This window comes from Rhamphochromis longiceps, linkage group LG16 (assembly GCF_057381845.1).
Source record: "Rhamphochromis longiceps isolate RC_006_pf linkage group LG16, R_longiceps_female_GT1.1, whole genome shotgun sequence".
Taxonomy (NCBI): domain Eukaryota; kingdom Metazoa; phylum Chordata; class Actinopteri; order Cichliformes; family Cichlidae; genus Rhamphochromis; species Rhamphochromis longiceps.
Window position 1 is genome coordinate 23434967 of NC_140572.1, and position 20379 is coordinate 23455345.

At 40.5% G+C, this 20379-nt stretch overlaps 1 protein-coding gene across 1 annotated transcript; it reads right to left on the bottom strand.

The window, feature by feature from the left end:
- Positions 1–709: 709 nt before the first annotated feature.
- Positions 710–19683, bottom strand: hat1 (histone acetyltransferase 1). Its single transcript, XM_085384462.1, has 11 exons — positions 19595–19683; positions 18143–18214; positions 17936–18011; positions 14256–14376; positions 7342–7518; positions 7071–7192; positions 6375–6479; positions 5901–6007; positions 5206–5357; positions 4170–4286; positions 710–1411 (listed from the first exon to the last, which is right to left on the bottom strand). The coding sequence occupies exons 1-11, from the start codon at positions 19599–19601 to the stop codon at positions 1241–1243; spliced, it is 1227 nt and encodes a 408-aa protein (XP_085240588.1). The 5' UTR covers positions 19602–19683; the 3' UTR covers positions 710–1240.
- Between the last annotated feature and the right edge of the window lie 696 nt (positions 19684–20379).

Sequence of the window (20379 nt, forward strand, 5' to 3'; positions counted from 1 at the left end):
TTTGCACATATTTAAACCCTATTATTTAAATAGGTGAATTGTTTTTACTTAAGTAAATGTTAAAATCCTACTTAAGTAGCTTAATAGTACATAGATTCTACTAAATATATTTAAAGTACTTGCAGTAACTCATTCATATATTGTAAGTTAAAGACCCTACAATAATATAGAGAAAACCCCAACAATCAGAGGACCCATCTGAGGATGTGGCGATAGTGGGAAGGAAAAACTCCCCTTTAACAGGAAGAAACCTCAGGCAGAACCAGGCTCAATGAGGGGCGGGCTCAATGAGGGGGGGGGGAGGGGGAGTGTACTTTGACATACAGAGGAGCCCGTATAAAACCACTGATCTTCTAATTAGTAGACCACTCTACTTCCTGTGCCACAGTTGACCAGTGAGTACAAAGTGCAATCACTGCATCCAAAACAAAGTGGAGTAAAAAAGCAGGAGGAACAATGTAAATACATCGGTGAAGTACACTGAATCCAAATAAAGTAGTTCTAATCCTATTGGTGCTATTCATATTCTAACCTGATAATCTTAAAAAAAGCCTGCAGCACTAACAGTGCTATAGACCACATTTTAATTTGTCTTCTTAATTTGCTTTCAAAATATTTTTATGCTAAATTGTTTATTTCAAACAGTACATTTGTATTTCTGAGCAGAAAATCATTATATCAAATAAAGCTTAACGACCAAAAACAGAAACTCAGTTGCTCCATTTTATTTTCTTCTCAATGACAAGAATCACACCAAAAATACAAAAAACACTTTTCTTTTTTAACTTTCAGTATGAAGTGCTTCAAAACACACACACACACACACACACACACACACAGGGAACTGTTCTGACAAAAGCTCTTAAAAAATGTCTATGATGGAAAAGAAGCAGGGTTTCTCTGCAGGACAGTGTACCTCTGATCACCTGTGAAATATTACGTGTCATTTCATGTCAAACGTTGTGATTTAAACACATGAAGCAAACAGGAAGTCTCTGCCCTTGGGCTGCACTACTCACCTCTACTGTATCAACACCAGCTGGGAAACAGAAAGGCCCTTTTCTACTACAGCCTATCACCAGCTACTATACATTTGTGACACTCTTCAATTAAAACAGTGATTTCTTTATTTGTTTTCCTTTTTTTGCTGCATCAAGAGGTCTTCTTCTTGGCTGCTGCAAAAAGCCTGTGGTAATGTGGGAGCGGGTACGCTCCAGGTCAGGAGCCTCTCACAGTCAGATCAGGCCTGTGATGCTAGCCTCTCAATGATTCTCCTGTAGTCCTCCACAACATCCTGGTAACTCTTCTCCAGCTCCTCGTGCTGTGTCTGAGTGTCCATCTGACTCATGTGGGACACCAGCTCCTCTGGCCGTAGGCACTTCCTCATCTTCGCCAGCTCCCTCTGATTCTTCTGCACAAAATAAATGACATAAATCAGTGGCTGAGGCCGCATGCATACAAATTCTTCTGATTTCAAATTTTGGCTCAAACGCTCTCCTGTGTCTTCAGCACATGTTGGATAAACACCTAAAGAAGGCTCTCTTGTCTTTTCAGCATAGTAGTTGCAGTTTTTTTGTCTTGTTTTTGATTAAAGACAAACTCTGTATAGAGGAAGAGTTTAAAGCTGCTGTCTGGCATAGAGAAGAAAGACTGCAGCCAGAAAGTCATCAGTTTAAAATGTTTACTTAGCATAATTTTTCTTTTAATTGGTTTATGAAAAGATTTGAGGGTTTTTTTTAACCCTCCAATACCAAAAAAGACTTAAACTTCAATGCACTGGAGTCTTTTTATATGAAAAACTGATTAAATATCAGAAAAATAACCTCCATTAAAGTCTTTGTATATGCTACTCTCTCATCTTTGGAGTCATCTCTTTATTCGGTCTTTATTGTGTAACACACATTCTTCTTTCAATGGCTTTAACATCATGGTTTTGACTGCATGGCTCGTTATTGGAAAGTTAGAGAATGAGTTACTCTCTAATAAAGGGTTCTTAGTGTACAGTAATCCATCAAACAGTGTCTGAAATCCTCCTCATGACAGAAGACGACGGCAGAAGTTTACAGTCGTTAAATAGCTCAAAAATGTGAACAATGGAGATCCATCAATCCATTTTCTCATAATTATGCGGGTCCGAGTTGTGGGGGCTTTACCAATTTCTGTCCTTCATCTACCCGGGGGCTGCCTACAGGTAAAATACACCTGAACCATCTCACCTAGAAGAGGTCCTGCTTCTAGGTGAGATGGTTCTGCTGTAGGTTTACCTGATTGATACAAAACCCGTGAAGCATAGACTAGAGTCTTTACTCCAGGGGTCTGGTCCTTTTTTTGTCTTTACTCTCTGAACTGTCCTGTCTAACAAAGGCAAACAACGTTCAAAAGAAAATTAAAAACAAAAAAACAAAAATAAAAAAAACAACATCTTAAATGCTAAGTAGCTTTTAAAGTTTAAAGATCTGTTACACATACTATACAACACAGAAATATACTTTAGGTTATTTTATACCTCTAGAGAATTAATAACCAGTGATTATCATTTATATGTCTTGACACTTGAAAAAGAAGTGAAATTGATCGCTGCTATTTCTGGACATGGGTGGTTAGATTAGATAATGAACATGCGACAGACACGTTGCAAACGCAGCATCAAACATAATAAATCAGACCACACACACGATGCCTTCCCCATCTCCAAACTCCAATTTAGTAATTTATTTTATTTCTGTATTTATTGGTAAATGGACTGGTTCTTATATATACACCGCTCTTCTACTTGACTTTATACAACGTGTGTCGTTCACATGTTGACACACACCTTAATAAAAGCACTTTTTTCTATGTCTAAGTGCTTTCCAGCTAACATTATACACACAGTCTGATTTCTGATGAAGGCATCAGGAGGAATTCTCTTCCCCTTTGGCACAAAGACTAGAGCAGCAACACCCAACCTTCTAATAAGAAGATGACCTGCTTTCAGTCACCCTTGGGCAAAGGGTACACGGTGTTTGGGGATCTGTGTTATCAGCACACCTGTTAAAGGCTACAGTTTTTGTTTATCACACCGTAACGTCGTGTTGAAAAGTGTTATTGTGCATTTTCTCTTACATTGTGCAGTCTAATCGGCTGTGTGAAAAGCCTGCACACACGTGCATGCACACACAGTCGCTGGGGAATTGGCGGTAAGAGCAGAAATGCAAAATCCCCCTTCACGTTCACAGAGCAGCTCTGCCATTCAGCTAACTACATGCAAAATCTCCTCAGGGAAGGAAAATCTGGCTCTGCATCTGGCCACCAGATCCTTCGTTGCCACTCTCCCAAGGAATTCCTCCTTCCCACTTCGCCGCATAGGTCTTTTCCATGTCACATTCTGCCTTTTTTGAGACATGCGGTTGCCCTGATGACAGCAAAGTCTCTAATGGATAGTATGCAAAGCCTCAGCGAGCAGATCGGACATAAAATATCACAAGCCAAACAGGATGCAGGGAGTTATTCTGGTGCATAGACACAGCATTTCCCACTGACAAGAATCAAGACGCAGAATAACGGACATTTTCGATACTCTGTTCGCTCAGTCTCTCAAACCCCCCCCCCTCCAAAAAAAAAAGTCCATCAAGAAACCATTTGATAAGAATCAAATGAAAAGGAGTGAATTCTGAATAGTAGCAGCTTTCTGACAAAGTGCTTTAAACACACTTTCATGAAAATTATTTCCTTCAAAGAAATGCAAATCCCGACTAATGACATGTGCCTGAATAGAAAAAAGCTCCAGCGGCAGCAAAACCACAGACGCCTGGTGCGCCCTATTGTGGCTGTAACAATGCGGCACTAGTATTCTATCAATTTTCACAGGACTGAAGATCAATTTTTCTGCTGTTTTAAAAGGTAACATAATAAACAGTGACAATACGGGGCTGTAAGCTGATCAAGTGTGTGCAGTACACGGGCCACTTTTCTTCCTACACTGAATAGCTATAATGTTATGCTAACAAAAGGTGGAAGACTGCACACTGGATTCCTGTTTGACAGCAGCAGAGACAAGTTGACATTCAGATTTATTCGAATGCACCGAGGAATCACTTTGAATGTCACTTTGCAGGCACTTTTTTGGACCCGCTCCACACTGACATGTAAAGTACACCACGGCGAAGCTGTGAAAATTAAAACCTCACCCTGTAGGGTCCGAACAGCCTCTTCTTCACCTCTAAGCGGTACTCTCTCGCTTTGTCTTCATCGCTCATGTCTGTCGCTCTGAGGCGTAGGATTTCATAAACTCGCCTGGCATGTTTCTGCAGACAATAAAAAACAAGATAATTATTTTCATTTAATTACTTTCAAAATAAATCATTACGCCTCAACAGGAGTCAAACACACTTCCCAGCTGAATGGCTACAGGAAGTCCTAAGCAGTTACGGGCAGGTTGTAAAAGAAAAAAACAGAAAAAACAAAAATATGATATGATATGCAGCAGCATCAAAGAACAGAGAACTGAGTAGCATTTAGAGCAAAGGAACAAAATGAGTTGCTACTATGCTATATACTATACTAGTATAGGCAGTATTTATGTATTTTTGGGAGGTCATTTCTCAGTAAGTAAATAAAGCGTGCAAACTGATTTGCTAACATTTGCAACCGTGCACATATTTAACAGCGGAAAAGAAAAAAAGCATATCTCAGTTTTTGTATTTGATACTGAAATGAACTGCCTGCGTCTGTGTTTGGAGCCCTATTCAACATATTGAATATTTATCTGATACTGGACTGTGGCGCAGCCGCTTTTAAGCTCCTCCCTCTTTTTAACGCAACTGTCTTCGGATTTGCTTCCACTGGCAAATAGAAGGTTTGTGCATGTGTCTGAGGCTGCTGTGTTCCCACACAGATCTGAGAGTAGAGAAAACCCCCAGAAACGGAGCATTTAGTGCAGTCTGAAGTGATGACTTGTACAACGCTGACCACATTATTTTAATATTTTTCCCATCCATTATTGTAAAAGTGCATATATGGCAGGAAACAGAGAATAGCAGGACTAAGGCACTAAACTCTGTGCTTTCAGAGACTTTTCCACACCTCTGGTAACAACAAATAAAATCTTTTTGGATCTCTGCTCTAAAAAAAGTAATAAACATAACAAAGGTCATCAAACCTTTTCTTCCTCACTAATAAAACTCAATTTTGCAAACCTATCACAGCTGCACCCTCATACGGCACCTTGTTAATTTTCAGCTTGTCTTGCGCCTCTTTGATCATGTCAGCTGAGAAGCCGAGGTGCAGCTTGTCTACAGCGAAGGATGGCAGGCCCTGACAAAGCTTCACCAGCACGTAGTCTCTCAGCTTCACATAGTTCTCAGAGGGGTCTTCAGCTGTGAACAGACAAAAACCACAATAAGACTCAAATGAGCTGATGGTGTTAATCTGATTTTTCAACACCCCTGACACAGATGGCCTGGTTCAATCCCAGTGTGTTAAGATAGAGGAGGAGTGAAAGAAACAACAATATACTTCACACCTTGGAACTTTTCAAAGTAGAAATATGGCAAAAAACCAGAGGAACTGTTAGCAGGAACCCTTCTTCCTATTCACTGCTAAACTTTTAAGTTCTGTCTTGAATAGGTTTTCATTCTGAAAAGAAAAGGCTGGGATGCCTCTTTAGTATTCACCCTCCATCTCCATGCAAAGCATCTATTTCGATCCAACTAGTTTCAATAGAGCACATTCTGGTATACGAGCCAGCCCTCCAAATTAACTCACCGTCTGGATCCACCAACTGCAGAGAAAAATCGTTTAAACTGTTCGTGGGTGACGCCTGGATCTTAGATTAAATGTTTATCCCACCTTCTTCAACATAGTAATTGCGTTTTAAAGGGGGGGGGGGATAAATAAATAAAAATAAGTAAGATGCTCACCTGTGATGTCTTGCACTTTGGGCAAGCTGCAATAAAATCTGTGTACTGCCTCCAGAAGCTGAGCTCCGTGACCTTCTCCTTGGAACGGAGGCAGGATCAGCATTTGGCTGTTTAGTTAAAGGTCAGACACAGACACAAATATAAATGCCAAAAAAAGGAAAAGAAAACAAGAAGAAAACAGGTTTCTTCAGAATTTGTTGTTTTTCTCAGCAGGAGCAGATTCGCTTTGATTGAAAGCAGAAAATAATACACGGATCCATCAATGCAACAAATCAAATCAAATCAAAAGCTTATCTATAAAGTTGTTTTCAGATACAAATCACCCTGGTTTGGTACTGAAACAAAATCTGGTTGAATAGTTGGCTATATAAGCCAGTAATTTGGGCTCTTTGGGAAGAGGATAAAGAAATGTATAATTTTCCACTCCTTTCTCGTACAAAAGAATGGGAAGGCACGTGCTGCCCCGGCAATTACCTTACACGTGGTCGGGTTTTGTCTGGGTATACGTAGTAATTATAAACTGTCATGTAGCCAACAGTTGCGTAGAGAGTCTCCCCATCTTTATTGTACTTTTCAAATCTGCAGATAAAACACAAAGGAAAACAGGTCAATTACAGGCACACTCCCATGCAGTGTCCATTTTAGCCTCTCTGTTCCCGTGCCCACCCCTGACCCCCCTGACATCAGCACGTTGGAGCAGCCAGCGCCGCGATTGGTACACCTGCTGCAACCTGAATACATTATGCACTTAATTGGAGTACTGCAACTTAGAGGAAGAGAAGAGGTTGGAGGACGGACTGAGCTCCTCAAACTCACTTCAGCCCATTTTCCCCATTGTAACCATTAATAGGTGCCAGGGTAAAGAAAACACTGGCAGAGGCTCTTTTTACTGTTAAGACATTGTTCAGTATTTCAAAAGACAACAGTATTCAATTCAGCTCTTGCCCCTGAAAAATCTGAAAAGGCCTTCTGGCACAAAGGAAGCTCTTGCCTGATCAACAATTCTCCTACCGGGGGGAAATATAATCAAACTGGCATGGTAATTGGTCACAAGCGCCTCAAAGGGGGGCTTTGTTTTTCAATGACACAATAAAAGCTGCGGGCTAGAGCTCTGTGTGCGTGCGTGCGTGTGTGTGCGGGGGGTTGATGTCAATTAAGGAGGGCACTCACACAAGAAAGAAGTCCCAACGATCGTCGTCTGCGTCAATGAAACTGGCAGTCTCTATGAACCACATGAGGAAGGTCTGCAAGCGCTCGTGGTACTCCCGGAATCCCGGGCAGGTAACCTCAGCCTGTGGGGGCGAATGCAGCGAAAATAAGAGGGTTTAAATCTCATCTGCATCGCTGTGATGCAAAACTATCCGCCAGATGAAAAAGCAAGCTGATTTTAAAACCTAAAAGGCTTTGCGGGTTTGCTTTGATGACTTTTTTGGTCCCCCACCTTGTGAATCTGGTACGTGAGTTCTCCTGCCTCCTCGCTGTGGACCGTGTACGTGTGAAGCAGGGTGCCAAAGGGCTTGAAATTGGCCTCCTTCTCCAGCAGTGAGATGAAGTCATCGGTGTTGCAGGTGAACCCAGCAGGAATGATTTCCCGAATTTTCCCCTCGACGTCATCAGCCTGGAGAAAGAAAAAAAAAACCCCAAAAACAATAAAACACAAGGTGAACACATTTAGCGATTCAACACCTAATCTCGCCTATCTCTGCATCTTTCCCGTATTTATACATATATGTATATATTGGCGCTAAACCAGAGTGGTGTCGTTTATGTAGCTGAATAATCATAAAACTTCAGGAAAAAGTTGACGTCTACAAACACGTCGAGGGTTTCGAGTTTGATCCTAGGGGACTTTTCCGAGTGGTAATTTTTGTCGTTGAAAAAGAGTGCAATATATCCCGCAAACTCCAACCGGGAGCATACGTGTTTGGCGCCAATGAAAAGAAAACCATTAGGCAATTAAAACTGTCAGCTGAGCAGACCACAGCAGCACCCTCCTCCCTCCCGCCCCTCCACGATGAAAAGCCCACTTAAATCAGTACATTTACTACTTATGTTAAACCATGAATATGTGATGAAGTTGCCACAATAAACGCATTTCTGCTTCTCACTGGGAAATAAAATCTTATGAATTGATCTCAACTTAACAAACCTTTGGGCATCCATAATAGAGGCCTCTCCTCTAATCCTGCCAAGTGAACCCAATCAAATGAATTTGCCCCTGCGTTTTCAAAGAGCCTCCGAGACAAAGAGGTCCTACCCTTGGACTTTTTACTCAGTGCAACGTGTGGTTAGTTCAGCTGTAATGTTTGCATTGTATCCATTTCCACAAGGATTGACATGAGAACACTTTGCTAAGCAGCCCTTTCACACCATTTACATGTGTGATGGGCATTATTTCAGCACAGAGACCCTTGCTGCTCAGCATTGAAAACTGGGAAATGAAGAAGGTCTGAGCAAAATGCACTACAAAAGGCTAATACAACATACTGCTAATTCCCCCCTTTCAGACATCAGCTAATATCTAACTGGAAGTAATGCACCTGCAGCTGAATGCCTCTTAGCCATTGTAATTGTTCGGCCACATTTCTAGGGAACAAGGACCACACTTAAAAGGCCATGGACAAACAAGTCTCTTTGTGCTGGCCACTCTCTTACATACTAGACACTAAATTGCACAGCCTTCCAGAATAGATGCTTTAGTTTGGCATGAATATAACTTAATAATGTTCCTTTAGAACACTTTGTTAATGTCTTTGATTTCTAACAAGAAGCACAAAGGGAGCACAAACCACCTAATTTGTTGTGTCGGCATTATTCCATCTCTTTAATCCAATCCTGAGGCCGTGCCACGCTGAACATTTGCAGTCATTTTTCTGTTTACAGTCAAAGTGTTACACATTAACGTGGATTATGAGGCTAATATAAAACTATTAGAGGTATTCAGCAATTTCCTATAGTTACCAGCCTGCGTGGAATAAACATCTGGTACTACATTTGTTTTTCTTCTGGGAAAAGTCCAGCAGTATGGCGGGTGGGGGGTGTGGGGGGGGTTTGGACTGATTTAACGGGGAGAAAGGTGAGTTTTGATCAGTCTTGTATCAGCGTGGCAGCTGCATCAACTCCATCTCAGCCTCCCCTCGTTTCTCACCAGCTGCACCGCACCCCGACCGTCCACACGCACTCAGAGACAAACACTCTTCAGATGCAGCCTGAACTCTGCTGCTCCCCTCGCACTCTGCCTCTACACCAGCTGCACTCAAACCCTTAACAAGGTGAACACTCAGGGGTCAACACCAAGTAGAGGCACACACACTGCCATCACATTTCACGTCTGAATATCGGCTTTAAAAAACAGGTAATGGCTGTCTTTTACCTTTAAAAAACGTAAATTGGTTGCCTTTTTTTTGGGGGGGGGGGGGGGATTTGCCTGAGAGGAAAGAAATCATGTCTGTATATTCCATATGAGGTTATTTATAATTTCACCGCATGCACAGACACACCAAACTAAGTTATACCAGCACTTCCACTACCACCAGTTGAAGGCCACATTGTCCAGTAGCGAAGCCCCCCTGCTGCTTGCAGACAAGACAGATGTCCCCCAGTTGAATCATTTGACCTCAGTAGGGGCCCTTGCTAATTCTGGTATTCATTTTGCATGTTTGACAGCGTGAGGAAATATTCAAAGCTGCCAGTGGCCTTTTGTGAAGTCTCAGAGGAAGAAGAGAACCCAGGACAAGCATTTCGCTTTACTGTCCGCTTTTGTCCAAATACTGGCTGTTCATATGTAAATAACTCTGACTGGCAATTAAAAAAAAAGGGAAAAAGAAAAAGAAATGGCAGGAAACTTTACATACTAAGCAGACGAGAGTTAAAATTAACTATAAAGTCATCAGCAGCCGTCGTTAGATAAAACAAGCATCTCCTTTTTTGATACGTTTACACACATTCGGCCTCAAGGAGCTCAACTGTCAATAACTCGAGCAATAATTCACTCCTACAAATACGTGTACGATACATCCAACCGGGTCACATTACTCCCCTGCTGATTCCATTACAGAAAGCTCTAAAAATCAATGCCTCGTGTTGGACCCCCGCTTATACAACCATTCTCTTCAGAGGGAGGAGTGGGATTAGCGCAGACACACAGGGGACCGTGGTGTGATGAGATTTAGTCTAACAAAACAGGAGATCTCTAACTGGAATAATGTCACGCTCTCCCCTCCGGGAGAGGCTGCGAGGGCCCTCCGTTAAAGCGCCTTAGGTTTATCTGCTTCCCTTAAAGTGTAATCGATCGCACAATTAGGGAGGAAACGCCTCAGGGAAGCTGCCTCGTGTTGGTCTATGAAAATTACAGCCTGATTTGTTAAAAAGTTCAGATTAATAAGGACATCTTTTGTGCCATACTTTGATATGTTGAGCTGTTTTTTTGATATGTTTTGACAAATAAAATAAAATCCTGTTCCATTTACGCTTTTCCCGTCACCTGCTGTTAGTTCAAAACACACAAATTATACGTGACACGGGGTATCGAATCTAACATTCGCAAAACTACTGTCAAAAATACAATACATGTCTCCCCCCCTTCTCAGATTAACAGAAATGCGTCGTAGGCGCTTCAGATCTTTTACACAGTTTTCTACTGTTTACCAAAGTGGATTCAGAGAGGAGCTGAGTTGACTTGTTTGTTTACAGAGGAAATTTAGGACTCTTTTAAGACGCTCGTAAGACAGCTTTAAATTTAAGACTATGTGTGATGGAAGCAGGCATCACAAATTAAACTAGAATCTAAATACAGGAAGGTGAAATCAAAGTTAACTTCGAGACGAAGTTGCAGTTTCAGCTATTTGTTTTTGCTATTTCAAAAAATGATAAACTTGTATGAATAAACTGCGAATGTGTATCCTTTTCAAAAATTGAACTGAAAGAATCAGTTTGAATTTGATGACGTCATCTAGTTTTGTTCAAATAAAAATACAGTTGTTGTTCGACACGATGTCCCAGGCTGGCAGCCTGGCTAGCAACACCTTCCTCTTTATCATTATCAGAGTTTCCATCAGTGGACTGCAAGCCTAGCTGGTCATAAAGTGACCCAGTGAAAGCCTAACGCACAGAGGCTTTTTCTTTTATTTCTTTTTACATTTTTTTTTGCATAAAATGTAACTAATGCGTCTTATCAGGTAACTGTTACTGTTAAAGGACAGAACAAACTGTCCTTTCAGGCTGTAAGCAGTTTTGTACCACACCCACCCAACATGCTAAAGTGTGATTACCGCGTTAGCGTGTTCACATCCACCCAAACGAACCGGACCGATTCAAACGGTATACAGTGTTAATTTTAACAGCAAACTTTGATTTTGTTTTAGTCAAATTTTAGTTACCTAAGCTGTTCTACTTTTAGTCTCGATTTAGATGAGTGTAAGATTATAGCGGACTAAATCAACAACAATTGAGCCACATGGTTTATGAAGATTCTTATTGTAGGTGACATCAAATGCAAAACATTTCCATATGTCTACTCTCCTCCTCCCGGGTGTTGACATTGTGTCGTGCTTCCATGAAACAGGGAGCATGGGAGGTAGCAGTACCCACCCTGTTTGTATGGGGGAAATCAAATGTGCACATCAAACCTTACTGCACAAGATTACTTCGACTCAAAGTGTTTTTGTTGAGTGATTGTGTATACAGTTTACAAAAAGGAAAAAGAATGGAAACGCAAAAACTGGTTACATTGAATAGAGAGCAGAACTTCTCACGTTAGAGCATAGGCAAAAGAAAAGTTAACAAAACACCACAACCCGGAAGGGGTGATTGATACTAACAAGACCTTTCATTACAAACCACACAGAAGTTAGCTGCAACATCACTGAGCTTCACATTCCCATTAACACAGACACACATCAGACCTCTACGGAATAAGCAAATCTGTTAGTCAGCAGGAACATCCTTAAATTCAAGGTTAGAGAAGTTTGACAGAAGAAGACCCCAGATTTTATCATATGTGCCCTTTTGGTTCTGGATGGAGCAGTGGATCTTTTCAAGACTGAGACACGACATAAGATCAGCAAGCCACTGAACATGGGTGGGCGGGGCAGTGGCCTTCCACCTCATCAAAATGGCACACCTAGCCAGGAGGGAACCAAAGGACAGCACCCGACATTGTGTGCCGGCAACATACTTATCATCCTCACCCACTGTACCAAAGAGAGCAAGTAGGGGGTTGAGAGCCAGTTTCAGGCCTTGTTCAAAGTTTAGAAAACGGATAAGATTGGCAAGATTACTTCTGATTGGATCAATTCCAAACTTGTCCTGCCTTTCCACACAATTCAATTAGTTGTGATTGGACCTTGTCTCTCCTGAACATTTCCACCTTGCTTTTAATTCAGTGACAAAATTGTGTGTGTGTGTGTGTGTGTGTGTGTGTGTGTGTGTGTGTGTGTGTGTGTGTGTGTGTGTGTGTGTGAGAGAGAGAGAGAGAGAGAGAGAGAGAGAGAGAGAGAGAGAGAGAGAGAGAGAGAGAGAGAGAGAGAGAGAGAGAGAGAGAGAGAGAGAGAGAGAGAGAGAGAGAGAGAGAGAGAGAGAGAGAGAGAGAGAGAGAGAGAGAGAGAGAGAGAGAGAGAGAGAGAGAGAGAGAGAGAGAGACATTTATCACCTCCGCACTAGACTTCCATTAGCTCAGTCGGCTTGTTTGTACACTTCATTTCATTTCATTCATTTATTTATTCATTTTCAGGCACAACAAATACCTATATTGAACATAAAATACACAAAACAAAAAACAAAAATTGCCTGAAAAAGGAGTGGGACGAAGAAAACTTATTAAAATCCCACCCCTATACTCACTCATCAACAAAAAAAACAATAAACTTCCCGCAGCTACGCCCATCATTGCATACAGACCCATCAACAGCTCCGGGCAGATACAAGCATCTAAGCGGCAGCTCGCAACCAACAATTAGAGCCTTCATAACTGAATACAGAATATATAAATTATAAATTGCATTACCACAGGTAACAGGCAGTAATAACTACAAGTAACAAACACACATACATATACATACATATATATCTACACACACAAGTACATATATGTACATACATACGCACACTTTATTTATTTATTTTTTTATTTTGGAATCCATACCAGCAATGGTAAGAGAACAGACATTACAGAGCACACTAAAACCCATCATTGAGTATACTGTGACCAGACCAACTGTTTGTAGAGAAATTTAAATCTATGAATATTTTTGCATTGTTTCAATTGTAAACTCAGACTGTTCCAGATTTTCACACCACATACAGACACGCAAAAGCCTTTACGGGTTGTTCGAGTTCTGGGTAATTTGAATTCTCCAAAGCCTCTCACATTATAAACCTTTTCTCGAATTTCAAATCTAGTTTGTAAATTTGCCGGTAAAAGTTTAGTAAAAGCTTTATAAAAAATTATGGATGTATTGTAATTAACCAGATCCTGGAATTTAAGTAACTTTGCCTGAAGAAAGAATTTGTGAGTATGATCTAGATAACCAGCCTTGTGAATAATACGCAGTGCTCGTTTCTGTACTGTGACTAATGGATTAGTTGTATTTTTATATGTATTTCCCCACACTTCCACACAATATGTAAGATATGGAAGAACCAGGGTACAGTACAGAGTACGAAGTGCATCTTTATCAAGGAATTGTTTCACTTGAGCTGGATTAAGCTGAACATAGCATTTAGTACCCCCCCCCCCCCCCAAAGTTTTGGATCAGTACACTGAGCTGACTTGATTTGGACATTAAAAACATCTCTGGTTAATTGTTACTAGATGTTGTGGCATGTTTGTTTACAGTGCTGTGTATGACTGGACTCCACTCACACAGTTGTACCAGACAAGCATATTCTTACGCAGACACAGGGTAACACGAGTTTCTCACTGATTATCTACCACCTGATGAATGAAATTCAAACTTTTAGCAGCTGGTATTTAGCATGTAGAAACTTTGTAACAAAAATTTTTTTTTAAATAAAGCAAGACTGTGTTGATGCAGGCGTCATGACTCAACAACACTTACACAATAAATGACTAAGTGAAAAATCCACTCTCGGGCTAGACTGTGTTTTACATAATTATTAAAAGCACAATAGAGCAGTTTTTGGAAAGAAAAACACTACTTTTCAGCAGGAGGCAAAGTTTTGTCATCTTTTCTTCATATTCAAGTATTATTTTTATGTTTATGTCTATACTGGCGGCCTCTGATTGTGATAAACAGTGAGCAGAACACAGGTATCTATTGTCTATTGTCCCCACGATAGCACAACAAAGAGGCTGATGCAAGTATGATAAAAGAACGGCATAAAGAAATGACTTACCTCCACACAGTCGAACGTCTCTGTGACTTTTGAGGTATATTTCACTTTGAAGAGGGTACTCAGGTTCCCCGCGGCGTAGAAGAGCTGAATCTGAAGACCTTTGTAGCCAAAAGCAACCTCACTGCACAGAAAATGACTGAAATTACTAAAAATCCAAACAAGATTACAAAAAGTCGGGCAGTGATTTGTAAAAAGGACTGCTTTGTGTAATGTTCAGAGGGACAATAACGAACATCAATTATTCCCATTACATAAAAACAAATATACACCTGGAGTTTATAATAAATGCTTATCACAGGTCACTTATTTCGCTGTGCTGCATTGTTTCGTTCATCGTTATATCACTGGCAGTTTATGACAAAATAGATTCATCATTATGCAACTGTGATTAAGGTTTACTAGCAATTACGCTTGCCGAAATAATTAATGCCCCAATTACAGAGTTCCCTTTGAGCTGATTGCAGCAAGTGCAAAAATAACCAATCCTAGTTTTGACTAATTTGGAAATGCAATTTAGAAACGTTAACGACGTGCTACTGTAAGTCTATGCGCCGACACAGGTGTCACTGCCAATAATGCAGTGTTGCTCCGGTTCAGTGCCTCTTTTGTGCATCACATTACAGTAATTTCGCAGCTCTACAATAACATGCAAGACCAATTATCATTTATGTTCGCACATTATGTTCCTTTCTGTGAATCCGACACTGGAAACATCACTGTGTGCTGTCCATCAGGAAGAATCACATAAAAAGATCACGTATATTATTTTTAAAACTTTCTGTCAGTGACGCAACAGCAAAGTTTTCTGCTAGTCATTAATAAAATCAGTTAACTGACTAAAACTAGGGGGGGTGGGGATGTGTTACCTTAAAATGCAAGTAAAAATCCTTAATCAAACCACTGGTGTGGGCAGTTTAAATGTGGAGTAACTCATGCACTCCAGGGGCCACTTATCAGACCGAATCACACTTCATAAACCCTGACAGGGGCAAAGAAAATGTGCAAGGCTCAGGACCTTTACTATTACAACTGTATGGAGACACATTTGAGTCTTATAATGAAGATGCCAGAGGCTTTAAAATAAATTAGCCTATCAACATTACTAATAGGTGAAAATGATTCAAATCTTTAGCTATGTGACGACTCTGCAGTGGGCCATTTATGATTAATTGGTACTTCATTTTTGCATTGTCATAACATTTAACATCACTAATAGCATGCTTTGTTGCATTTCTGAAATGACTGAACTATTTATCATTCTTATTATCAACAAAGGAGAACCACTGTGACGTGGATGTATATACAGGCTGACTTTGAATTGGCATGTCCATAAAAAATACGCAGGGCCCTCTGAGTCTTGCAGTGTTTTTGCAAATTAATCATCATAAAAGTAGCCCACTTTGATATTGATTAATACATACAGCATGTAAGACTGGATGTCTGGTAAAGTTTACTGCCACTTTTATGGCTCAGTCTTTTAAAGTATATATGGAAAGAGGTATATTTTAGTGCAGCATGTGAAGTCTGATGCTCCGAAACTTATCACCATCTGTGAAATGCCTTAGTCCAATAACATCTCCTGAGCTGCTGTCAAACTAGCAGCAGTAGTGAAGTTGTAGATCAGATTCATTTCTTCTGCAACAGAACCACTCGCACAACCATGAACAAGCAGATGGATGGATCCAGTTCTTAACACTGGTTTTGCTCTGCTGTACTTCTGAAACTGTTCCCTTTCCTGAATTTTGGATGTAGACAGTCATGATGTAGACACTGATCCTAATGTTTAGCAGGGTTATAAACTTGCAACTTTGTTATCTGGTGTTTTGCTGCCTCTCTGCAACAATGTCCTGGATTCAGACCCACTACTGGTTGAGGCCTGTCTGTGTGGATTTTGTGTATTCTCCCTCTGCTTGCACGGGTTTCCTCAGGCACACCAGCTTCTTCCATAAGTGCTGGGTTAACTAGCAAATAAAAAATGCCCATTGGTGTGAATACAAGCTTTAATTGTTTTCTGTCATTATGCTTTGTGATTGATTGGTGGCTTGTCCCAGACGAACAATGTCTCTCAACTACCACGAGCTGTGATTTGCTTTAGGCCACCCCTGTGTTTGCTTCCAGTCAGACTAAGAGACAAGCGTGCGATATGACTCTTGTAAAAATATTTACTTTGAAAAATGGTTAAAAGGCAAAGTTATTATGACTTCTAGAAGCACAACTTCAAAGTGTGTCAGTTTTAAATAAACTGGGATAAAGTTTTAGTAGATCTAATCTTGCCGCAGCTTGCAGAGCTTTGAACAAATCAATTCTAGGGAGGCAGCCAGTTTACACTGCTCAAAAAATATTATAGGAACACTTAATCACAGTATAACACAAACTCTGTTAAACTTCGGGGAGACTGATCTGTCCAGTTATGAAGCAGAAATGATTGTGACTCCATTTCACCTAAATCAGTGCAAGCTGAAGGGACTGGAGAGGCAACAAGAAGACAACCCCCAAAAAGGGAAATGGTTTTCCAGGTGGTGGCCACAAAACCGCCACTCTTTTCTAAGCCAACCTGTTCGATTTATCTCTAGTTTTGCTTTTTCCTGGTGTCCCTGTCACTACTGGTAGCATGAGATGGTACCGGCATTCCATTCATGTTACAGAAGCAGTTCAACTTCACCAGGATGGCACATCCATGCATAAGTGGAGGAGACAGGCTGCTACAAGAGCAGAGCTGGTACGGGCTGTAGAAGAGACTGTTATCTGCTCCTTTGCATGCAGCAGAACAAAGTGTCAGAATCTGGGACGGTGACAAGACGTCCTAACGTTCTTTGGTAGGACCTGTGCTCACAGTCCAGCGCTGCGCAGCATTAGCAAGAGAACACCAGAAATCACTGATCATATGTAGCACAGTATCTGAATTTTGGACTCCCTAAAAAAAACTTGTATCATCATCAGCTTCAGAACTCCAGCATCATGCTTATTATACATCTAAAAATTTGCTGATTTCTTGCAGACTCTGTGTCAGAGATCAACCAGCCACCATTCAGCTCAAACAGCAGTAAACAGTTACAAGTCATTATATCACCAATAACTTCTGTGAAAGAATTACTTGTTCAAAAGATGTTGAAGGTGAGTTTAATTTGGGTGCTGTTATTAAATGAACTTGTTGGCCTAAAATCATCCATAATTTCCTCCTCATATTACTGCATTTGCAAGATTAATCTCCAAATTCATGCCACTTATAATTATTGCTTAAATCACAAAATGTAAACAGACAGTAACCACTACCAGTCAGCTCATGTATTGACTGTTTACTGCGTCTTAATTAAAGATTCATGAATATGTTTTCTTAAGGAGGCCAATTACTGTTAATGTCTTCAATACATCTTTATAAAGTCAACGCAGGAACCCAAAAGGAACGCTAGACTTTATAGCCAAAGAAAGACAAGCCAAGGGAAATGTATAGTGAAAAACAAAATTTATAGTCACACTGCTACAAGTATTGAGCCCTGTAGTTTTATTTTACTAAACTGTAAACTGACATAACACCTGAGTGATAAGAGGGCCTGAGAGCTGGATTTGAACAGACTTAGTAACTACCATTAAGGTGTCTGTCTAATTTTGTTTTTATGCATAGAAAAAACTGCATTTTTTAAACCTGATAACATTATGTTTGTATCATTAGAAATACTCACTCGTCTCCAAAGACTTGGTGGCTGTACTCGGGGTGGAATGTGGTGCTGTCGTCGTCAACATCCTCTGGAAAGCGAACTGAGTGAAGGGGAAAAAAACATGTTCAATTAAAGTGTGAAATTAGGAAAATGTACCACAAAATGTTGGAAATGTATACACGCATTTATTCATTAACACAACATGGGAAATGAAGAAAAAACAAAACCTACCCAGCTTCAAGGATATAGCTTCATTGGTGTCACACTTGTACTCAGCCAGTTTCTTTTCCATGGTGTTTACATCTGGGGCAACACAGAGGAAACAAAGTATGTTAACAATTGTTCCATTTCACCCTGAGAATACAGCTGATCATCTGACTCCACCTCATCACATCACACCAACTCTGTCACACAAATCCACTGCATGTCCTCCTTCAGTACATCCATCAATCTACTTTGAGGTCTTCCTCTTTATCTCCTTGCCAGGCAGCTCCATCTTCAACATCCTTTGTCCAATGTATCTACTATCCCGCCTCTGCACATGTCCAAACCATCTCAGCCTCTCCAACTTCCTCCTGCCACAATCACCCCAAACACTCATCTCCACCTCTCTTGTACAATCTCTTCCTTCACGGAGTTCATCGCAAGTATTTAAACATCCACCTTCATGACCGCCACTCCTTCCAATCCATCTAACTCTTATTCACGTACACACACACGTATTCTGATTTGCTTCCACTGACTTTCATTCCTCTTTTCTCCACAGAACACCTCCAGCCTCTCCTCCACCTGCTCCCTACTCTCACTACGGATCATAATGTCATCTGCAAACATCATAGTCAGCAGGGACTTCTGCCTGTCCTAATTTCTCAACCTGTGGGTCACTACTGCAAACAGAGTTTGCTCAGTTTATCAAGAGGGAAATAAAAAGTGACAGGTTTTAGCTCCTCGCCACTTTCCACAAGGGCCACTGATGTGTAATAATGTAGTAAATTTAAATTTCATTATTACTTTTGCAGTTACAATAATGTCTAGTCGGCAGAATGAGGCTGGCCATTAGAGAGCCACTGCTCCAGCTTATGACTGATGATGTGAACAACCTCACCTGCCACCAAGAACCCTATTGTTGCAAACATCAACAGCTCTTTTAAACTCTGCCTCAAGCCCGACTTATACCTAACTGGACTATAGCTGTGCAACCCATGGACAAACAGAGATTTACCACGATGTAAAACTGTAGATCCTGTGCTCTGACCGGATGAGCTACTAGTGTGGTCCTATCAAATAAGCATGCCAGCCTCTTAGTTCAAAATATGTGTCAAGATGTTATATAAAGGCACGCAAACAGAATATAAACACTTGGTCAGCTACTCCACGTTACATAAAATGGTCTAAACTAACATTACATGCGCATCATCCCTCTATTCAAAGCCTATATTCAACCTGAAATCAAAGCCTTACAGAAGCACACAAGCATACAAACATTATCAGCTTGATAACGGGGTGCTAACGTTAGCAAACAGGCCAGCTGCTGCCTCCGAAATCTAACGTTGTGTTTTCGAAGACATCGCGAGCTGGTTTACAACTCCAGCGAGCTTAAAGCAGCACTGAAGTCCACCTGACAGTGAACAGCATTAAAACAAAGACAAGGAAACCCAACCTTAAAACGATTAGCGACCTTACCCGCCATTTCTGCACACTGTGTTGTACGTAGCAGTGTTGTCCCAAAAGACCCGCGGAATTAGTAGGACTTCCGGGTAAGCGTGTTTCCGTGACAACAGGATGTGGATTTTTTTTTTTTTTTTTTAGTAAAGTGTAAAAGAAATTAAAGCATTTAAAGTTTTTCTTTCACAAAATATCAACAATGTATTATAAGTTATTACAAGATTTAAAACAGAATATCTAAAAACAGGATTAAACTAAAAGTTAAAAAAAGTTACGATTACGTCGTTACACGCCAAATAAAAAACAAAACACTGAACTGAGATACGTTCATCGTTTCATCAAAGTGATTATCTGTTTTTTCTTTTTTTCTTAAAGGAACACTTTTCTGTTTTTTAGCTATTAACATGCTACACCGTATTGTAATTTCTCATAGCCCTTTTTTTCATAAACACTTGATGAACTTGATCAACAAGTGTGTCCATCCCTATAAAAAATAGAACTTTTGGCATTTTGCTGGACTGAAGCATTCATGTGTGTGTTAACTCATTTCCCAGGAGTGGACATTCTATTAAATTCAAACCAATTTCAGGCTTTGCAATGCTCAGGAAAACTGCAGAAAACCCAAGAGTTCCATCTCAGACTGTACAGGCCTCAGATAGTGTGTAAAATGTTAAACATAAGATATTTGGCCATAATGCACAGCACCCCATTTGGCTAAAACTAAACACACATGATATACACATATTTACCTTTACCAGAAAATTATTGCTTATGTAGCTGTTTCTACAAGCTATTGTATAATG

Coding starts and splice junctions, on each gene's coding strand:
- hat1 (XM_085384462.1), bottom strand. Junction 7,193..7,341: donor TCACGTACCAGATTCACAAG/GTGGGGGACCAA, acceptor TCGCCCCCACAG/GCTGAGGTTACCTGCCCGGG. Junction 1,412..4,169: donor GGCTGTTCGGACCCTACAGG/GTGAGGTTTTAA, acceptor TATTTTGTGCAG/AAGAATCAGAGGGAGCTGGC.